Source organism: Salvelinus fontinalis, chromosome 26 (genome assembly GCF_029448725.1).
Source record: "Salvelinus fontinalis isolate EN_2023a chromosome 26, ASM2944872v1, whole genome shotgun sequence".
NCBI lineage: Eukaryota > Metazoa > Chordata > Actinopteri > Salmoniformes > Salmonidae > Salvelinus > Salvelinus fontinalis.
In genome coordinates this window covers 24,824,533-24,848,598 of record NC_074690.1, presented here as the reverse complement: position 1 = coordinate 24,848,598, position 24,066 = coordinate 24,824,533, and the positions used below count along the sequence as shown (strand labels likewise).

Below are 24,066 nucleotides of genomic sequence, written 5' to 3'. Positions count from 1 at the left end.
GAACTATAGCCCCAACTGGGAAAATCGTTTTGAACCGTCATCCAACTCGGTATTCAAAGTCGGAAACTCAAGCATCTTTCTAGAGCTCCGACTTTCCGACTTGAAGATCACTGACGTCATGATTTGACATACATTTTTCTTTTGAGTTCCCAGTTGTCTTGAAAGCACCAAAAACCTCTGTGATTTATTGCAACAACAAGCATGGCGTCGCACAATTACATAGCTCGTGAAAAAAAAGTTATCTTCACAATAATGTAGGGGTTTATTTGCAGTCTCTGTCTGCTGAAGATAGTCTATAAACGTTCAATGGAATTTTTGAGTCGAAAGGAGATGGTTCCACAATGGGGAAAAAAGTGAATGGATTAAATCTGGTGTTGGAGGAGTTGCTACCGAATGGGGAGGACAACAGTCCATGTGGATGGCCGTACTATCTGTATGCCTACAAGATGTTCTCTTCCTTTTTCTAGGCTGCCTGATATTTCATATTATTCCTAATAATGACTGTTTAGCTCTTGAAGTCCCAGGAAAAGCTAGACTATGCCTACAACAGCTTGTTGTACACCTATTTAGAGCATTGTATTTACTACTACAGCTTCCTCTTGTTTGCTGAATGTAAAATACAGAAACCAAAAAAACTGGGGCGTATTCATTACGCAAATTCTGTTGCAAAGCGTTTCTTAAACGGAAGCAAACAGAACGAAACGGGGAGGGACCGACCTATTTTGCGCTGTTTGCTTCCGTTTGGTTAAAAACGCCCCCGGTTGGATAATTTATTTATTTATTTACCGTTATTTTACCAGGTAAGTTGACTGAGAACACGTTCTCATTTGCAGCAACGACCTGGGGAATAGTTACAGGGGAGAGGAGGGGGATGAATGAGCCAATTGTAAAGTGGGGATTATTAGGTGACCATGATGGTTTGAGGGCCAGATTGGGAATTTAGCCAGGACACCGGGGTTAACACCCATACTCTTACGATAAGTGCCATGGGATCTTTAATGACCTCAGAGAGTCAGGACACCCGTTTAACGTCCCATCCGAAAGACGGCACCCTACACAGGGCAGTGTCCCCAATCACTGCCCTGGGGCATTGGGATATTTTTTAGACCAGAGGAAAGAGTGCCTCCTACTGGCCCTCCAACACCACTTCCAGCAGCATCTGGTCTCCCATCCAGGGCCTGACCAGGACCAACCCTGCTTAGCTTCAGAAGCAAGCCAGTAGTGGTATGCAGGGTGGTATGCTGCTGGCATAAATGTTAATGTATAATGTTAAAGGGGGGGAGAGATGGTGTGATCAAAATACACCATATGAGTAGCCTGCTAATGTACCTTTCTGGACCTTGTAAACTGTCGAGAACAGACCCATAACGGATCCAAATGGTTGGATAATCAGGCTGAGGCTGTATGGTACTCCCTGCATATAGCTCCAGTTTGATGTATTCCTGTTGTTGATGTTTTGGCATCATTGGGAAGGACTCTTAAGCAAGCATTTCACGGTAAAGTCTACACAGCTGTATTCGGCACGTAATAAATACAATTGTATTTCATTTTATGCAGTTATATCGGCATGAAGCATTCAAAACGGGATGTTTGAGCGGTTATTGTCTTGCTCTTCACCGTAATCAGAGAGTTAATATCAATACTATGCATGCCAGCCTCTCTTGGCTAAATGTAAAGGAGAGACTGACTGCATCACATTTTGTTTTTAGAAGAAGCATTAATGTGTTAAATTCCTAATTTTTGCATAGTCAACTTACACACAGCACTTACCCCACCAGCAAGGTGTGGCGTTTTAAATGCACATAGTTCTGTTCTTAAACTGTTCTTGTCCATTAATGTTCTGGATTATGTCATGTTTCAGGTTTTGTGTGGACCCCAGGAAGAGTAGCTGCTGCAATCGTCACAGCTAATGGGGATCCTAATAAACCAATGAGCCTACATCACTGCGGTTTACAGACCTAGCCAATAATTGTTTGCTCACTTGATAACAATGTTGTTGTAGCCTAGGTAGAATTATGTTATTGTCTAAAAACGTAGGCCTAATCAATAGTGCAGATTTGCATGCCCAACTGCTGCAGAGTGCAGCCTGGAGGAACGCACAGACCTGCCATTTCATAATCTGTTAATAAAAAATATTTGACAGGTAAATACTGTATTTATAGCCCTAATATTTAGCTAATGAGTGGCCTAATAGTTAGCTAATATTTAGCTTCTTTGGCTACACAACTCTAGCCTCTCTTCCAGCTATTCCCCATGACACAGGCCTCTCCGCTATTCCTCTTCTCCTGAAATCCCAGGATAAGCTATAGGCTACAGACACAGGCCTCTCCGCTATTCCTCTTCTCCTGAAATCCCAGGATAAGCTATAGGCTACAAAAACTATAGCAGATGTATTATTATTTTTTAAATTTCATACATAAATTTTCATACTAGGCCTAATAGCCTTTTCGTGGAGAGAAGCAGGCTTGCTCTTGCTAATTTGCTGAATGTAAAATAGGCCAAGGCCAAATGAACTGTCAGGGAAAGTTGCGGAGAGAGAGTGCATGTATGATGTATTAAATGGCTGCACAGGAGAGACAGTGATGAGCACAGTGAAAAAGATGATCCAAACGATTTGACAACCATTAAAAAAATGGAAATCACTTGCAAACCACTTGAGCAACGAGGCAATGACATGATGTAAAAGATGCGCTCGACAAACAGCATTTGTTGTTGAATATCTACATTTAATTTAAATACAAGTTTCTTTATCATTATTTTCATTAGGCTACATGTAGCTTACATTGACTATGACAATGAACACACCCTGAAGCACTGATGAATGATCTGTGTTACCAGCTTATTAATAGGGCTACAGTAGGACCCCTCTCGCTCTCTCTGTCTTCATCTCTGAATGCTCGGCTATGACCTGTCGGCTATGACCTGGTGCTGAACTGTTGCACCCTCTATGACCACTGTGATTATTATGTGACCCTGCTGGTCATCTATGAACGTTTGAACATCTTGAAAAACTATCTATATTTAATAGCCAGCCAGAAGAGGACTGGCCACCCCACATAGCCTGGTTCCTCTCTAGGTTTCTTCCTAGGTTCCTGCATTTCTTGTGAGTTTTTCCTAGCCACCATGCATTGCTTGCTCTTTGGGGTTTTAGGCTGGGGTTTCCGTAAAAGCACTTTGTGACATCTGCTGATAAAAAAAGGGCTTAGAGGATGCACTTCTGATGGAGTTGCATAATTGCAATCCTCCATGGTAAATGCCCAGTCTTTTTTTACCACCCATTGTAACCATCGCAATCAAACGGAGAGGAGCTACATTCACTAGGCAGTTGAGTGGCCTGGCTCTATGGCGTCAAATCAGTCTCTCTACTGCCTGTAACAACCATTCACTCTCATTCACCACCTCTGTTCTATAATGGAAACATTTGTTTATTTATTCGTTTATTTGTCAGGGACCATGTACAACATGCCATTGCATCAGATTTGGCTAGCTAGCTAATTTTCTTCTGTAGTCCCTGAGAGATAAGAGACTGAAACCTACTGTATGCACTTAGCACTTCTACTTGTGCAATGACACATTTTATTATAGTGTATGTATTGTCAATATTGTGTAATGTATGTTTTGTACGACCAGGAAGACGACTTTCATGTTTTTGACAATTTCTGACAAATGATTTAATCTAATTTAATCCAATCTATTTTCACAAAACATAGCATAGAATAATCTACTGTATCCTATCAAATGTCATTCAGTAAAGCATCAGTTGTATCAGGCTTGCATCTTTGGAGCCCCTTTTCATATCTTCTGTTTGCTATACTGTACTCTAGTTATGGCAACATTTGAATTATTACTCATAATTACAGTATCGCCGTCCATATTTAAGTCAGGAACAGCTTCTCTCTCATCCATCTTCGTCCTTGTATCTGGAGCTGTACTTCAGAGCCCCCTCCCTTCCACTTGATTTACGGCGTGGATTACAGCCAACGAGAATTTAAAGGCCTTTGTCATGGGAGTGGTGGCATTATGATTGTGGAGATGCTCGTTGGTTGGAATCTAGAAATGCATTGTTGGATTGTCCCTGATGTATTATGTCTGCTTATAAGTGGTCAAGTGGTCATATTTTGCTGTGCTACACTGGTCTGTACAGCTGGAGCAACTGTAAACAACTCCCATATTCAACCAATTCAATAGGATGCAACTTGACCAATCCATCTATCTATACGATATCATCAAAAATGATAAGGGTAAACCAATAAATGAATGATCAGGAAGTGGATAAGTGCACTGAATTCTGATTGTCTCGTCCAAAAAAAAGATGATGCTTCAAACCTAAATAGAAAAAAAGATCTCTGCATTGCACTACACTTCAGGTGTTCCTCCAGTGTGTGGTAGACCAAAGCCATGCACGGCATCAGTCGATGCAGCTAATCAACTGTGAGTGATGCTATAGCTAATAGAAGGTTCTCTGAGTGGGAGGCTGTGAGTTAATGGACCATGGTGATGCTAGCTGCTGCCAGAGTAGGAGGACTTTTATTTCCCATCCAGCTCAGTGTCTGTATCCCAAAGGGCACGATATTCTTTCTCTATATAGTGCACTACTTTTGACCAGAGTCCAGCCTGGGGTATGGTCAAAAGAAGGGCACTATGTAGGGAAGAGAGTGTCAGTTGGTATGTAGACCGTGTTAATAAACATGTCAGATTGTGCCGGGGGAGGCCAGAGTAATCAATCTGGTTGAGTGGTCTGGGAAAAGAGGGACTCTGTATGGCTCTAGTCTGGTCAGGCTCTGGTTGGCCCGGTAAAATATCTTGTTCCAAGTCATTAGGCTTCAGTGTAGAGATATGGGTTGCCTCCCAAAAGGCACCCTATTCCGTATTCCCTATATAGTACACTACTTTCGATCAGGGCCCATAACGGATGCAGACATGGGCTCTTTTCTAGCTCCCCTACCCACATCCCACAGCAGAGTAGCCGCACTCAACACAAAGCAGCCAGGAAAACAGCTTGAGTCTGCTGCTGTGGTGGCTCTCTATGGTAAATGATTAAACAAATATGTTCGGTTCCTGATGATTTCAGAGGTGGGTATTCGTAACGGAAGGCTTTCCATGCTAAATACAAAGCATTACATCTGTGGCCATTGAAGCATTTTTCCATTAATGAGCAGTGCATCCAAGCAACCACATTTACCACAGAGCTGGCATGACAATTCTCATAACAGAACATTTAATGTGACAGCAAGAGCATTACAGTAGCCTAAGCAGGAGGGGCAGAATAAAACAGTTATTGTCTCAATATAGCCTATGTATTATGTTATTTGTGAAAAGAAGAAAAAAATGTGTATATATATATATATATATACACACACTACCATTCAAAAGCTTGGGGTCACTTAGAAATGTCCTTGTTTTCCATGAAAACATACATGAAATTAGTTGCAAAATGAATAGGAAATATAGTCAAGAAGTTGACAAGGTTATAAATAATGATTTTTAATTGAAATAATTGTCACGATCGTGTGGAGGAGAGACGGACCAAAACGCAGCATGAGGAAAATAAGCCATCTTCATTTATTATTGAAGAAGGCAAAACGAAACAAAACACTTTCAAACTAACAAAACAATAAACGACCGTGAAGCTAATAAACGTAGTGCACACACACAGGCTACAAACGTTCAGACATAGACAATTCCCCACAACAAACTAAAGCCTATGGCTACCTTAAATATGGCTCCCAATCAGAGACAACAGAAACCAGCTGTCTCTAATTGGGAACCCATTCAGGCAACCATAGACTTTCCTAGACAACTACACACAACATAGACACAGCTAGACAACTATACTAAACATAAACCCAACTACTCTAAATAAACCCCCTAAACCTTACAATCACCCTGGACACTACAAAACCCACATAAATTACCCATGTCACACCCTGACCTAACTAAAATAATAAAGAAAACAAAGAATACTAAGGCCAGGGCGTGACAATAATAATTGTGTCCTTCAAACTTTGCTTCGTCAAAGAATCAGCCTTGCAGACCTTTGGCATTCTAGTTGTCAATTTGTTGAGGTAATCTGAAGAGATTTCACCCCATGCTTCCTGAAGCACCTCCCACAAATTGGATTGGCTTGATGGGCACTTCTTACGTACCATACGGTCAAGCTGCTCCCACAACAGCTCAATAGGGTTGAGATCCGGTGACTGTGCCGGCCACTCCATTATCGACAGAATACCAGCTGACTGCTTCTTCCCTAAATAGATATTGCATAGTTTGGAGCTGTGCTTTGGGTCATTGTCCTGTTGTAGGAGGAAATTGGCTCCAATTAAGCGCCGTCCACAGGGTATGGCATGGCGTTGCAAAAGGGTTTTCTAATGATCAATTAGCCTTTTAAAATGATAAACTTGGATTAGCTAACACAACGTGCCACTGGAACACAGGAGTGATGGTTGCTGATAATGGGCCTCTGTACGCCTATGTAGATATGCCATTAAAAATCAGCCATTTCCAGCTACAATAGTAATTTACAACATTAACATTGTCTACACTGTATTTCTGATCAATTTGATGTTATTTTAATGGACAAAAAAATTGCTTTTCTAAGTGACCCCAAACTTTTGAATGGTAGTGTGTATATATATGATATATACAGTACCAGTCAAAAGTTTGGACACACCTACTCATTCAAGGGTTTTTCTGTATTTTTACTATTTTCTACATTGTAGAATAACAGTGAAGACATCAAAACTATGAAATAACACATATGGAATCATGTAGTAACCAAAAAAGTGTTAAACAAATCAAAATATATTTTATATTTGAGATTCTTCAAAGTAGCCACCCTTTGCCTTGATGACAGCTTTGCACACTCTCTGCATTCTCTCAACAGAAGTGGGATACATACAACACACACACACAACCCCTTTCCCACACAAACAACCATAAGCTCAGATGCTCAACAGTTGTTCCATCCCTGAGCCCAACTCAAGAAAGGACTTGATTTACAAATGCATACAGTTGCAGCTGTTTGAGAAGGCATGCAAAATGTAGCAAAAATGGGGATATTTTATTAACCATTGTCAGGTCCTAGGTGATGGAGATCAGATATACTCCCTTTCCCTGAAACACACACACGCTGAACCCCCGTTGTGACCATTTTCCCAAGCATCTCTGTGCAGTAAGACCTTTGATTATTTTGGGCCACCAGGGCTACAATAATATGCCCCCTCTCTGATTGTCTGAGTGTGACCTGCAGCTAGTGTTGCCAGCACTGCCACTACCTGGGTGGGGGCACCCCACCAGAATTCCCACCGTATAGGTACAAGGTCATCAAGGTTCTCATTAGTAGCTTTGAGAATTTCCTTGTATATTATGCTCTCCCATCAGTTGGTCCTACAATGCTCATCAGGGGAGAGCATTGTAGGACCAACCCTGCCAGGCAGGCTCAGAATCTTGAGGGGGCGGTGCTGCTTTAGTAGGTCTCTGACCGCATTCATCTTTCTGATTTGACTACGTATAGGCTATTTATAGTAGGCCCATAAAACAGATAAGGACTTCTCTTTAGTGTATGGGTTGCTCAGGTGGCTGTCCAGGGTATAGGGTTGGGGACCGTTCCATCATGATAGGACAATAAATAATATTGATTATTTATTTAAAAATCTATATCCCATATCTGCACAGTTGAAAGCTCTCTCTCACAACCCCTGCTTACAAACACACATGGGCTCTGGGATTTGCAACCGTTTTCCTTTTTCACTCACTTAACTCCACACTTTTCCAAACACAAACACATACACCCCACCTTCCATCACAATACATCTGCACATACCCACATACTGTGCCTTCTATGTCCTCTGTTTGCTGTGTTTTATCTCTACCATGTTGATTGAGTACTTTTGTGTTCCAGTTCCTTGTATTTGAAGATGTATTATTGAGCTAATTATCCTTTCTTCTAATAATGTCTTATGAATTTATAAAAATACTATAAAAGGGAAGTCTAATACTAATTATTTTCCAACATTCCCTATCTAGAATGTTATAGTGTAGTTGTAGTTTATTTCTTTAACAATTGTTGAATTTTATTGCTTTTCTATATATATTTATAAATCTGGTTGAGATTTATATCAGTGTTTTTCCCCCTCCTCCCCCCTCCTCCCTCTCTGCTGATGACTTCGTCAACCATTTTGAAAAGAAGGTCGACGACATCCGATCCTCGTTTGCTAAGTCAAACGACACCGCTGGTTCTGCTCACACTGCCCTACCCTGTGCTTTGACCTCTTTCTCCCCTCTCTCTCCAGATGAAATCTCGCGTCTTGTGACGGCCGGCCGCCCAACAACCTGCCCGCTTGACCCTATCCCCTCCTCTCTTCTCCAGACCATTTCCGGAGACCTTCTCCCTTACCTCATCTCGCTCATCAACTCATCCTTGACCGCTGGCTACGTCCCTTCCGTCTTCAAGAGAGCGAGAGTTGCACCCCTTCTGAAAAAACCTACACTCGATCCCTCCGATGTCAACAACTACAGACCAGTATCCCTTCTTTCTTTTCTCTCCAAAACTCTTGAACGTGCCGTCCTTGGCCAGCTCTCCTGCTATCTCTCTCAGAATGACCTTCTTGATCCAAATCAGTCAGGTTTCAAGACTAGTCATTCAACTGAGACTGCTCTTCTCTGTGTCACGGAGGCGCTCCGCACTGCTAAAGCTAACTCTCTCTCCTCTGCTCTCATCCTTCTAGACCTATCGGCTGCCTTTGATACTGTGAACCATCAGATCCTCCTCTCCACCCTCTCCGAGCTGGGCATCTCCGGCGCGGCCCACGCTTGGATTGCGTCCTACCTGACAGGTCGCTCCTACCAGGTGGCGTGGCGAGAATCTGTCTCCGCACCACGTGCTCTCACCACTGGTGTCCCCCAGGGCTCTGTTCTAGGCCCTCTCCTATTCTCGCTATACACCAAGTCACTTGGCTCTGTCATATCCTCACATGGTCTCTCCTATCATTGCTATGCAGACGACACACAATTAATCTTCTCCTTTCCCCCCTCTGATAACCAGGTGGTGAATCGCATCTCTGCATGTCTGGCAGACATATCAGTGTGGATGACGGATCACCACCTCAAGCTGAACCTCGGCAAGACGGAGCTGCTCTTCCTCCCGGGGAAGGACTGCCCGTTCCATGATCTCGCCATCACGGTTGACAACTCCATTGTGTATTCCTCCCAGAGTGCTAAGAACCTTGGCGTGATCCTGGACAACACCCTGTCGTTCTCAACTAACATCAAGGCGGTGACCCGTTCCTGTAGGTTCATGCTCTACAACATTCGCAGAGTACGACCCTGCCTCACGCAGGAAGCGGCGCAGGTCCTAATCCAGGCACTTGTCATCTCCCGTCTGGATTACTGCAACTCGCTGTTGGCTGGGCTCCCTGCCTGTGCCATTAAACCCCTACAACTCATTCAGAACGCCGCAGCCCGTCTGGTGTTCAACTTTCCCAAGTTCTCTCACGTCACCCCGCTCCTCCGCTCTCTCCACTGGCTTCCAGTTGAAGCTCGCATCCGCTACAAGACCATGGTGCTTGCCTACGGAGCTGTGAGGGGAACGGCACCTCCGTACCTTCAGGCTCTGATCAGGCCCTACACCCAAACAAGGGCACTGCGTTCATCCACCTCTGGCCTGCTCGCCTCCCTACCTCTGAGGAAGTACAGTTCCCGCTCAGCCCAGTCAAAACTGTTCGCTGCTCTGGCACCCCAATGGTGGAACAAACTCCCTCACGACGCCAGGTCAGCGGAGTCAATCACCACCTTCCGGAGACACCTGAAACCCCACCTCTTTAAGGAATACCTAGGATAGGATAAAGTAATCCTTCTAACCCCTCCCCCCTTAAAAGAGTTAGATGCACTATTGTAAAGTGGTTGTTCCACTGGATATCATAAGGTGAATGCACCAATTTGTAAGTCGCTCTGGATAAGAGCGTCTGCTAAATGACTTAAATGTAATGTAATGTAATATTTCTTATTACAATCCCTACCATGGCTAGTATTAGGTGTTCCATTATACGACTCTGGGAACTTTTGTAATATTTAAAATAGCCATGGAGTAGTCTTTGTGTCTTGAAACATTTGGTTATCAATATCAAGTTTATAGATTACGAGAGCTACACATTTCCCTTTTAATCTATTCTCCTTGAAGATTGGCTACAGAACTTTGCCTCTGTCTGCAATGTCCTTTGGGAACTGATCATTCATGCCTATTCTTGTGCCAGCAAGTCTTTTACCAGGGCATTTGACCATTATTTTATCTTTAAAGAAAGCAAATTTGGCAACGTTTTGGCACTCATATCCCTGTCCTCTCTGTCAGAAACGGTGTACACATTCGAGTTGGATTTGATTGACAGCTTCGCGTGGGTTCAGAAGCGCTGTAAGAAGGAACTCCATCAATATTTTTTCAAAAACTTTGCCTTCATTTTCTTGAATACCAGTAAGTACTAGATTTTCTCTCATAGATCTAGTTTGTGTATAAGGCTTCTCTCAGAAAGATGTTATCCTTTTTAAGTTCATTAATGTCCCTTTCAGCTTGATTGTTTCTTTCTCCATTGTCGCAGCTTTTTCGTCATTCAACTCGAGGCTTGCCTTCAACTCCTTTATATCTTTACTGACTAATTCAAATATGCCCAGTTTGTCATTTATCGACTTTACCAGATCGCTTTCCACCCTTACCAGTCCCGGTGGTCAAAAGCATAAATCGTCTGTGTCCGTCGGGGAGTCGCGTTTTCTTTGGGAGATTGGTTCTCCTTGTTTACTCTCCGTCATGTTTGGGTGTTGCTTGTTTTCATAATATTTGTCGATACATTTCTCTAGCCTTATGATTTGATATGTGTTGTTGTACAGACTGAAGGTTATTACCCACGAGTATAAAAAGTGCTAATATTTAGTCTAACTTACAGATATTGAATATTACAATTTTATCTTGTAGCAATCTGCACCGCTGTGTTCAGTCCGCCATCTTACCTCCACCTCCGCCCTAGCAGGCTACTGTTACTACGTGCTTGATTCTATATGGGAAATGAAGAGAAGCTGTGGTTCCTCCCTTTTTTAAATGTATCTAATCAGTATGAGTTAGTAAATTTAGAGCTGGTAGAGACCAACATGCTTTCTTGTTATCAGAGACCAAAACCTACTACAGATCTTAATTGAATCACTCTTTAATTGCTGACAATTTTCCTGCATTGCAGGAAGTGCAGATGAGCTTTGTCATTTACATGAATTCACTGAAAACCCACACTAACACACGGTTATATGAACAGTATTGCACTTTTCATGTAGCCTACTTTTGGCCAGCTAATAGCCTAACCACCAATCAAGCAACATTATGGACTAAACGTTAAAATCATGTTGCTGTAGGATAATTTTGCTGTGAAAATATACAGATAGCTAGGTCAAGTTAAGAGCTTACACCTGTAGCTGTGAGGAGTCACACAGCAATCTGAATCAGTCTGCGACATGTTGGATGAAGACATGCTAGGACACAGCTGGGTAATGGGCCAATTTAGTTTTGTTCCCTGTTCCGCCAGTTGCCATGGTGATGTGTTGGTTCCCTACTCCCCTTTAGCTAATCAGAGTAGGAGCTGGAACAGAGCAGAGCATCCTCTTTTGTTTGTGTGGTGCTCCAGCAGGTTTTCAACGGGCATCAACATCTGATGCCTCTTTTCCTACTCGTCTCAAAGAGCACCTAGAGTCTGTTGTTTTACTGAGAGGGGGGAGGGGTTGGAAGCCAACTTCAGGCACTTCTAAGGAAATCACAGTATGCGCTTCTACTAGCAGAATCTTTATGATTTTATATTAATCATAAATAAACGGAAATGATCATAAATTGGCACTAAATTGTGGAACATCTGCCTTCCACGGTTCTCCTTTGTTAGGATAGAATACATTGTCTATGTGTGTTTGTGTGTGTGTGTGATCCTACTTGACTGATTGAACATTTTATGCAAATGTGCTTTTCCTTCTTAAGCAAGCTAAGCATACATAAATGACTCATCTCAAACCATCTTTTTGCAAAGACAGCAAAACTATGGACAGGTGCAACAGAGAGATCTACATGTATAGGTCCTAATGTAATAACTACATTATAAATATATAGGTTATAAAACCACACTAAGACCTTCAGTTATAAAACCATACCAAGACCTGTTCTTCACAGTGATAAAACCATACCAAGACCTGTTCTTCACAGTGATAAAACCACACCAAGACCTGTTCTTCACAGTGATAAAACCACACCAAGACCTGTTCTTCACAGTGATAAAACCACACCAAGACCTGTTCTTCACAGTGATAAAACCACACCAAGACCTGTTCTTCACAGTGATAAAACCATACTAAGACCTGTTCTTCACAGTGATAAAACCACACCAAGACCTGTTCTTCACAGTGATAAAACCATACCAAGACCTGTTCTTCACAGTGATAAAACCACACCAAGACCTGTTCTTCACAGTGATAAAACCACACCAAGACCTGTTCTTCGCATTGATAAAACCACACCAAGACCTGTTCTTCACAGTGATAAAACCATACCAAGACCTGTTCTTCACAGTGATAAAACCATACCAAGACCTGGTCTTCACAGTTATAAAACCACACCAAGACCTGTTCTTCACAGTGATAAAACCATACCAAGACCTGTTCTTCACAGTGATAAAACCACACCAAGACCTGTTCTTCACAGTGATAAAACCATACCAAGACCTGTTCTTCACAGTGATAAAACCATACCAAGACCTGTTCTTCACAGTGATAAAACCACACCAAGACCTGTTCTTCACAGTGATAAAACCATACCAAGACCTGTTCTTCACAGTGATAAAACCATACCAAGATCTGTTCTTCACAGTGATAAAACCACACCAAGACCTGTTCTTCACAGTGATAAAACCATACCAAGACCTGTTCTTCACAGTGATAAAACCACACCAAGACCTGTTCTTCACAGTGATAAAACCACACCAAGACCTGTTCTTCACAGCGATAAAACCACACCAAGACCTGTTCTTCACAGTGATAAAACCACACCAAGACCTGTTCTTCACAGTGATAAAACCACACCAAGACCTTGTCTTCACAGTGATAAAACCACACCAAGACCTGTTCTTCACAGTGATAAAACCATACCAAGACCTGTTCTTCACAGTGATAAAACCACACCAAGACCTGTTCTTCACAATGATAAAACCACACCAAGACCTGTCCTTCACAGTGATAAAACCACACCAAGACCTGTTCTTCGCAGTGATAAAACCACACCAAGACCTGTTCTTCACAGTGATAAAACCACACCAAGACCTGTTCTTCACAGTGATAAAACCATACCAAGACCTGTTCTTCACAGTGATAAAACCATACCAAGACCTGTTCTTCACAGTGATAAAACCACACCAAGACCTGTTCTTCACAGTGATAAAACCACACCAAGACCTGTTCTTCACAGTGATAAAACCACACCAAGACCTGTCCTTCACAGTGATAAAACCACACCAAGACCTGTTCTTCACAGTGATAAAACCATACCAAGACCTGTTCTTCACAGTGATAAAACCACACCAAGACCTGTTCTTCACAATGATAAAACCACACCAAGACCTGTCCTTCACAGTGATAAAACCACACCAAGACCTGTTCTTCGCAGTGATAAAACCACACCAAGACCTGTTCTTCACAGTGATAAAACCATACCAAGACCTGTTCTTCGCAGTGATAAAACCATACCAAGACCTGTTCTTCACAGTGATAAAACCACACCAAGACCTGTTCTTCACAGTGATAAAACCATACCAAGACCTGGTCTTCACAGTTATAAAACCACACCAAGACCTGTTCTTCACAGTGATAAAACCACACCAAGACCTGTTCTTCACAGTGATAAAACCATACCAAGACCTGGTCTTCACAGTGATAAAACCACACCAAGACCTGTTCTTCACAGTGATAAAACCATACCAAGACCTGTTCTTCGCAATGATAAAACCACACCAAGACCTGTTCTTCACAGTGATAAAACCATACCAAGACCTGGTCTTCACAGTTATAAAACCACACCAAGACCTGTTCTTCACAGTGATAAAACCACACCAAGACCTGTTCTTCACAGTGATAAAACCATACCAAGACCTGTTCTTCACAGTGATAAAACCATACCAAGATCTGTTCTTCACAGTGATAAAACCACACCAAGACCTGCTCTTCACAGTGATAAAACCATACCAAGACCTGTTCTTCACAGTGATAAAACCACACCAAGACCTGTTCTTCACAGTGATAAAACCACACCAAGACCTGTTCTTCACAGCGATAAAACCACACCAAGACCTGTTCTTCACAGTGATAAAACCACACCAAGACCTGTTCTTCACAGTGATAAAACCACACCAAGACCTTGTCTTCACAGTGATAAAACCACACCAAGACCTGTTCTTCACAGTGATAAAACCATACCAAGACCTGTTCTTCACAGTGATAAAACCATACCAAGACCTGTTCTTCACAGTGATAAAACCATACCAAGACCTGTTCTTCACAGTGATAAAACCATACCAAGACCTGTTCTTCACAGTGATAAAACCACACCAAGACCTGTTCTTCACAGTGATAAAACCACACCAAGACCTGTTCTTCACAGTGATAAAACCACACCAAGACCTGTTCTTCACAGTGATAAAACCATACCAAGACCTGTTCTTCACAGTGATAAAACCACACCAAGACCTGTTCTTCACAATGATAAAACCACACCAAGACCTGTCCTTCACAGTGATAAAACCACACCAAGACCTGTTCTTCGCAGTGATAAAACCACACCAAGACCTGTTCTTCACAGTGATAAAACCATACCAAGACCTGTTCTTCGCAGTGATAAAACCATACCAAGACCTGTTCTTCACAGTGATAAAACCACACCAAGACCTGTTCTTCACAGTGATAAAACCATACCAAGACCTGGGCTTCACAGTTATAAAACCACACCAAGACCTGTTCTTCACAGTGATAAAACCACACCAAGACCTGTTCTTCACAGTGATAAAACCATACCAAGACCTGGTCTTCACAGTGATAAAACCACACCAAGACCTGTTCTTCACAGTGATAAAACCATACCAAGACCTGTTCTTCGCAATGATAAAACCACACCAAGACCTGTTCTTCACAGTGATAAAACCATACCAAGACCTGGTCTTCACAGTTATAAAACCACACCAAGACCTGTTCTTCACAGTGATAAAACCACACCAAGACCTGTTCTTCACAGTGATAAAACCATACCAAGACCTGTTCTTCACAGTGATAAAACCATACCAAGATCTGTTCTTCACAGTGATAAAACCACACCAAGACCTGTTCTTCACAGTGATAAAACCATACCAAGACCTGTTCTTCACAGTGATAAAACCACACCAAGACCTGTTCTTCACAGTGATAAAACCACACCAAGACCTTGTCTTCACAGTGATAAAACAACACCAAGACCTGTTCTTCACAGCGATAAAACCACACCAAGACCTGTTCTTCACAGTGATAAAACCACACCAAGACCTGTTCTTCACAGCGATAAAACCACACCAAGACCTGTTCTTCACAGTGATAAAACCACACCAAGACCTGTTCTTCACAGTGATAAAACCACACCAAGACCTTGTCTTCACAGTGATAAAACCACACCAAGACCTGTTCTTCACAGTGATAAAACCATACCAAGACCTGTTCTTCACAGTGATAAAACCATACCAAGACCTGTTCTTCACAGTGATAAAACCATACCAAGACCTGTTCTTCACAGTGATAAAACCATACCAAGACCTGTTCTTCACAGTGATAAAACCACACCAAGACCTGTTCTTCACAGTGATAAAACCACACCAAGACCTGTTCTTCACAGTGATAAAACCACACCAAGACCTGTTCTTCACAGTGATAAAACCATACCAAGACCTCAACTTTATCTTGCTTCAATGTTGCTTCAACTTATTCCAAGAAAGCATGAACTTACCAAGGCTTTCTCCACCTTGGGAAAATTGTATTAATTCTAGCAACACCTTAATTGATTTAATTACAATCAGTTCTGCATTGAAGCTTTGCAAAAGGACTCCATAAACAATGTAAAAAAAGCACCTAGTACACGTCTATGTCCAAAAGGAAAGTCAAAGCGTATACTTTACTGAACACTTATTGACTACAGTCTTTCCTGTATCAGGGAACACATTGTTTGAATTTCACTGTTGAGCACACAGAGGGTGTTCCTTGTGGAATGAAGACATGCCGAGGAAGCGTTCTGCACTACCGGTATTACATTATAAGTCACACAGTACACCATACAGCCTAGGAAACTGATTAACATTTACAGAGAAATTAATCAAACAGAGGAAAATAATCAAGACACATCCAGCACACTTTCAATATCATTGTATATATTTATACATAAACTATTAATGTAGCAATAATTCAGAACCAGAACCACCCTGCTCCTGGAGAGCTACTGTCCTTTAGGTTTTTGCTCCAACCTTAATCTAGTGCACCTGATTCTAATAATTTGCTGGTTGATAAGCTGAATCAGTTTAGTTACAACTGGGGTTGAAGTGAAAACCTACAGGAGGGTAGCTCTCCAGGAGCAGGGTTGGAGTGAAAACCTACAGGAGGCTAGCTCTCCAGGAGCAGGGTTCGAGTGAAAACATACAGTAGGCTAGCTCTCCAGGAGTAGGGTTGGAGTGAAAACCTACAGGAGGCTAGGTCTCCAGGAGCAGGGTTGGAGTGAAAACATACAGTAGGCTAGCTCTCCAGGAGCAGGGTTGGAGTGAAAACATACAGGAGGGTAGCTCTCCAGGAGCAGGGTTGGAGTGAAAACCTACAGGAGGCTAGCTCTCCAGGAGCAGGGTTGGAGTGAAAACCTACAGGAGGCTAGCTCTCCAGGAGCAGGGTTGGAGTGAAAACCTACAGGAGGCTAGCTCTCCAGGAGCAGGGTTGGAGTGAAAACCTACAGGACGCTAGCTCTCCAGGAGCAGGGTTAGAGTGAAAACCTACAGAAGGCTAGCTCTCCAGGAGCAGGGTTGGAGTGAAAACATACAGTAGGCTAGCTCTCCAGGAGCAGGGTTGGAGTGAAAACATACAGGAGGGTAGCTCTCCAGGAGCAGGGTTGGAGTGAAAACATACAGGAGGGTAGCTCTCCAGGAGCAGGGTTGGAGTGAAAACATACAGGAGGGTAGCTCTCCAGGAGCAGGGTTTGAGAGCCCTGCTATATATATGTATTGAGTATTTTGTGTTAAATTGATGAAACAGTACTTAATTGCACCACTAGGTGGAGACTAACTGACCACACAAGTGAACTTTATTGTGTCAAATGCTGTAGCCTAGAGAGTGCTAGAGAATACGATTTCCCGTTGCTGCACATTACTTATGTTTGCCATGCATTCTGTCATTTTATAAATATGAATATCAATTCTCAAGTAGCACAGATCACCCTATTCACCACATATCCTGTTGGCGGCAGGTAGCCTAGTGGTTAGAGCGTTGGGCCAGTAACCGAAAGGTTGCTGGATTGAATCCCTGAGCTGACGAGGTACAAATCTGTTGTTCTGCCCCTGAGCAAGGCAGTTAACCCACTGATCCCTGAGCGCAGAAGACATGGATGTTGATTATGGCAGCCCCCCACACCTCTCTGATTCAGAGCGGTTGGGTTAAATGTGGAACATGCATTCAGTTGTACAACTGACTAGGTATCCCCCTTTCACATATTCCTTTTCCAAGCAGAAACTAAATCTTCATCCCATGTGAAACAAACATGAAATATGAACCATGAGTGTGTGTCAACCTGCACATTTATGAGAATCCCAGTCAAGCAAATAAAACAGCAGGACCCAGCAAACCAACAAACCAAAAGATGAATTGTCTTCCACACATTTCTAGTCTAGTATCCCATCTGAAAGTATTACAACAGCCTGGATAACCTTGGGTTTGCTCATGCACAACTTTTTAGCAAACTGGCAACAGAAATATTGTCCTTGACCTCCATGTGTAATCACGTCACTAGGGGAAGGATAATCAATTTCAAGGCTCAATGATCAACAGAAAACATCCAAGAAGAGATTAGGGTGAACTTGCACTTGACTAGAAAATGTTTAGTAATGTGTTTTGACAACAGTCAGTCACAGAGTAATATAACATGCCAAATGAACAAAGACTATACAGTACATTAGAAACCATTAAAAGTCTCAAGAATGACGCATTAAAATAAGACATCTCAACAAATGCAGACGTTTTTATATCCATATCAAATCATTTCTGGTTAACAATTAAGGTCCTTACTAGCTAGGTTTCCATCCAATTGGGACAGATTTTCATGTGAATATTCTAAAATCTGCATAAGTATGCACATTTTCCCAGAGATGTGTTTTCATCAAATTGACTTGTTGCTGATAAAAGTCTGTGCGTGATGACGTAGTCAATCAAGTGTATTTATAAAGCTATTTTTGTGTAGTGCACACAAAAATTACTTTTGAGGTTAAATTGCCATGTACCAAATAAAACAAAGGTTAAATGGGTTTCCATCGCATTTTCAGCTCTACTGATGGTTTTGTCACAAAAAAGGTTCCATTATATAGCAAATGTGCACATTCTGGTATTGGCACGTGCTCTCTAGCCAACAGCTCGCAGATACAGTACATGTTAGCCTACATGATGAGATTATTATAGACAAAAGAGCGAGATAATTTTAATTTGTCAAATGGCAGCCAAGCATCAATCATCATGTCACCAGAATAAGACCCTCTATATTTATTGGAAAGGAGCATCAAGCTCATCACCTTGTACTTTCACCACCCTGTGAAGTTCATAACATTATTCTATATGTAGCCTAATAAACTGCATTCTTTCCCGAGTCGTAAGGGGAGGAGCACACAACATGTCATCATGTGAAGCCAAGTTTACTTCGATATGATGGTTATTATATCAATATTTGCGCATTAAAATCATTTCTCGCATAATTAATTTTACAGACACAAAAAGATCCCACCTTGTATATTGTATTTTGTTTGGTTGACATTTGGAAAGTTTACATACAAATTTGCTGTTTCCATCAGGCCTGTCGTGCCCTTTTTTGTTCAATGTACTTTACTCGCATAAAAAGGTTGGATGTAAACCTGGTTACTGTAATTGTTTTCAATTAAATTCAAATAGCTTCGTAGCAAAGAGGAACTTCTCAAGCAATACTTTTTCTTGGACTGTCTGGGAGTGGTCTGAGTGGGGAGAGGAAAACAGAAAACTAGCTGTTATTGGCAGAGCGGTTTGGAACTCTCTTTCTCATTTGTCTACTAACTAATTTACTGCGTCACCAGGCAGACCAAAACTCCATCCCACCAAAATAGGCTCAAATTTCAAACAGCTCTTTCACTAAAACGGCTTTATCATAATTTTCACAATTTCACAGTATTATTCCAACCTGGTGGAAATATATACAAAGCACGGGGAAATCAAGTTTCTGACTGCACTGGGCCTTTATCAAAATATGTAGTCATATAGTCAAATACATTGTTATAGGCATATACGATTAGGAATGTACATGTAAAGTTATGACATACAATCAGTATTCTAATAAATTACATCACTACAAAATTATCAATCATCATTAAAATACACTTCAGCAGTGGTGTAAAGTACTTAAGTAAAAATACATTAAAGTACTACTTAAGTCATTTTTTGTGGTATCTGTGCTTTAGTATATATATTTTTTTGAGAAGTTTTACTTTTATTCCACTACATTCCTAAAGAAAATTATGTACTTTTTACTCCATACATTTTACCTGACACCCAAAAGTACTCGTTACATTTTGAATGCTTAGCAGGACAGGAAAATGGTCCAATTCATGCACTTATCAAGAGAACATCTCTGGGCCTCCCGAGTGGAGCAGTGGTCTAAGGCACTGCATCGCAGTGTTGAGGCGTCACAGCTGGCCGTGACCGGGAGTGCCATAGGGCCAGCGCCGTCTGAGTTTGTCAGGGGGGCTTTCCTTGGCTCATCGTGCTCTAGCGACTCCTTGTGGCGGGCCGGGCGCTTGCAGGCTGTCGTCAGTTGAACGCCGTTTCCTCTGACACATTGGTGCGGCTGGCTTCCGGGTAAAGCGAAAGAGCGGTTGTTTAGAAGCAAAGCGGCTTGGCGGGTCATGTTTTGGAGGATGCATGTCTCGACCTTCGCCTCTCCCGAGCCCGTTGCGGCGATGAGACAAGATCGTAATTGGATATCACGAAAAATGTGGTAAAAAAAACGATCATCTCTGGTCATCGCTATTGCCTCTGATCTGGTGGACTCACTAAACACAAATGCTTAATTTGTAAATGAAGTATGACTGTTGGGGTGTGCCCCTGGCTATCCGTAAATACAACAACAAAAAAGAAAATCATGTTGTCTGGTTTGCTTAATATAAGGAATTTGAAATGATTTGTACTTTGACTTTTAAGTATATTTAAAACCAAATACTTTAAAACTTTTACTCAAGTATGATTTTACTGGGTGACTTTCACTTTTACTTGAGTAATTTTATATTAGTATGACAATTGGGTACTTTTTCCACCACTGCACTTCAGATATGTTATCTGATAGGAACATCACACGTACTACATCAAACTGAAACTGGGTTAAGCAAATAGGGTGTGCATAGTGCACTCATTCCACCACCTAAGCTGATTTTCCACAGCTTATTTGCACCTTACCTGACCTGACCACTCCAACACCTAGATCAGTGGTTCAGGCTCTTTTCCCAGCATGATATTCGCCATCTTCAACACAGCTGGTTCTATGAGTGTTTCACCAATGGTGTGTGGTTTGCCTCAACACTAAACGTAAGCAACTTCGTACGATGCTGTGAGGATCGGTTTGTTGATGGGTACAAAGCCGAGAACAGAGAGTAGCCTTTTCATCGAATCTGGCTCTCTTCGCGTCATCACGAATCATATGAGTCGGATGTGTGTCTTGACCTCCGCCGAACCCCTGAAACTGACTCACCGAACCCCTGGGGTTCGATCGAACCCAGGTTAAGAACCACTGACCTAGATAGAACCAACACCCTGCCTTTTAGCTGCCCTGACAACATTGGTCATATAGGCCAGGGTTTCTTAAACAAAGAGTGGGGACCCAAAGTAGGCGCTGAGCATGTGAGAGGTGAGAATAAATCTATAATCACACACTGTTTCTTCTTAATTTGGGTAGTTTGAGGACGATTTGGGTCACAGGATGGTTAATTGCTCATTTGGGTAAAAAAATGATATAGACTTCTGAAAATCTTGGGTCACATACAATACCTGTGAGTGACCACTAGGGAACAGTTTATAGAACAACAATTAGGTCCCAAATGACAAAAGTAGTGCACTATATAGAGAACAGGGTGCAATTTGGGTCAGATCTTGACTGCAAACCCCTGCAAATACCATCCATGCTGTTGAAGCCAGGTAACTGAGAATCATGAGATGTGCCTGTGCCACAGGTCATCCTGCTCCAAATTCAGGACTGCTCATCCTCAGACGACTATCACAGTGAAAATGTCAAGTCACTGATCAAACTTAGCCTCTTCACTGCCGACCGACCATTCAGACTGCCCCTTCCTTTTGTGTTCTATATCAAACCTGGGGTGCATCCCAAATGACACCCTATTCCATTTATAGTGCACTACTTTTGATCAACACCCCTGTTGGTGGGGAGATGTGATCTAGAACATCCAAATGGCCAAACCCACTAATATGCCTCTCTATCTCAGGATCCAGGAAGCTTCATCAGAAGCTGATGTTCAGTGCAAAGAAGGATTTATGTCAGTGTCTTTGATTACAAAAAAATGCAGAATTCATCTGTCAGTTTTTCCAAATCCTCATTTGTTTCACATAATAACCAAATTATAATGGTTTACAATAAGTTTCTCTTATGCCTGTGTAGTAACCCTGTTACTCTATCAACATTGTATTATTACATAGTAGCCTACTGAGCTGTTGGGCACAAACCAAGAACAACTGAGAGTCGTGGGCTGGCAAACCACCAGTAGCTTATCAACAAGCAGGAGATAAGAGGGGCTGTGTCCCATTATCAACCATTAGCCTCTCAGTGTGCGTCTCATTTCCCTGCCTGGAAACAAAAGTATTAGTGTTTGTACCAAATGGCACCCTATTCCCTATATAGGGCATAACTTTGGGCCCTGCTCAAATGTAGTGCACTATATAAGGAATAAGTTGCCATTTTGGACGTCTATAGTTCTGGTTCTGTCCTGGGGAGCATGCGTGTCCTGATACTGCCACTCAGACAGACAATGTGCCTATCAGGCAGCGGCAGCGGCCCAGGGTCATTTGACAACTGTCATTAACACTGACTTGCTGTCACTGGCACACACCACATAGAGAAAGACAAGGGCTGAGCTGGTGGTGCTCACTCACTGTAGCTTTCCCACATCGTGGTCCAAAACTAACGTGTCAGCCAAACCTCAGCTCAGTTTACCTAAGTTGACAGTTATAGTAGCAGCTTCAAACAGGTAGTCAAAGAGAGAACGCGTCAGAGTGGCTGGCATTCACTCAAAGCAGCACTTCCACCCTGTTGCTAGGCAGCACGTCAATCTACGCAGATCTTTTTTTGTTGTCTGAAGGTTAACCATATTCAGCCATTAGGAGTGGCGTAAAAATATGTACCATATCAGGCATAAAATACTGTATGCGATGTTGTTCACATCAAATAAAGTTTTATGGCTCATATGATCTCAATTGCCAATACAGTATAGTTTAATTACTTTTGAAAGAAGGATCACCTAAATATGGACAGTGTGTTGCTTTGATGTGTAGAACTACTTTGGTGCTGTTGGTGACTCATTGGTAAGTGTGACTGAGTGCGTTATGAAGGGTGTGAACAGCAACACCTACAATACAACCTACCTCCCTGTACTTTAACCCACACAGAATGAATACAAGTCAAGTTTTGAGATAACTTCACGAGAAGTTTAAAAATGTCTCCCACCTGGCATACCTCTAGGTCATCAGTTACATCAAATGAATAACAATATCCACAAGAGAAAAACATGTATAATAGTCAACAGAACCATCAAATTATGGTCTGATAGGATATGTCAATTCAAGTGATTATATTTACATGGGGAGAACAATATTCATGAAACTATGTTCACCTCAAGGACATAGTGTCTGTCTAATATAGCCCATCAGACAGTATGCACTTTCCTCATTGGAAATGAGTGAATCCCTGACATAGGAGTGTGTTCCTATGGCATATGGCCTGTTAAATGTAATAACCCAGGCGACAACCAGCGCAGACTAAACACAGACTGAGAGCTGACTGGGCCAAAAATAGTTTAGCTATGAATATGATTTTTCCCCAGCAGCACAGGGCATTGTTTTATTCCTATCAGAGACAAGGCCACATTTCAAATGAGGAAAAGGTCCCAAATGGTACCCTATTCCTTATATAGTGCACAAATTTTGACCAAGTCGGAAAGGGCTCTGGTCAAAAGAAGTGCACTATAATGGGAATACGGTGTCATTTGGGATGCAACCAAAACTAAAGAATTCTGAGGGAGTAGAGGCCCAAAGAGAGCACACAGGAAGAGAGGTGGACCCCATCTCACCAGCTGTGTCTGTGGCGTTCCCTTATCTATTCTTTCCTGTGGTTGCACCTGTGCATTCTGAACTGACCAGCTGTGGTGTTGCATTCTAAACCATAGAAATAGAATCTAATTCTAGTCCTGTGTTTTCTAGTCCTGTGTTCTGAACCAACCGTTCAAAGAGGAGAAGTGAGGAGAAAAGAGTCAGTTCAATAGATTTTCTTCTCCAATTGATCATCATCACTTTCGCTGATATTGTGCCATGAATGTCCACTTCCTTTTAGATTAAAAATATTTCAGCGTCTACAGATGGCTTTGATTTGTGAGCTCTACTTTATAACAGTATGGTATCTGAATGAAATGAAAATGGCTTACCGTTGACACAGATCTCGTATGGTGTGCACAACTCCTTCTCAAAAAGACAACCTGTTGGAAAAGAGGAGAGAACAATTTGTAC

At 42.0% G+C, this 24,066-nt stretch overlaps 1 protein-coding gene across 1 annotated transcript in view; it reads right to left on the bottom strand.

Annotated features, from left to right (window-relative positions):
- LOC129823986 (receptor-type tyrosine-protein phosphatase N2-like) overlaps positions 1–24,066 on the bottom strand; it is a 191,577-nt gene that overhangs the window by 159,638 nt on the left and 7,873 nt on the right. The window contains exon 2 of the mRNA XM_055883207.1: positions 23,985–24,035. Coding sequence (XP_055739182.1) covers positions 23,985–24,035 — 51 coding nt within the window. The remainder of the gene's footprint in view (positions 1–23,984; positions 24,036–24,066) is intronic.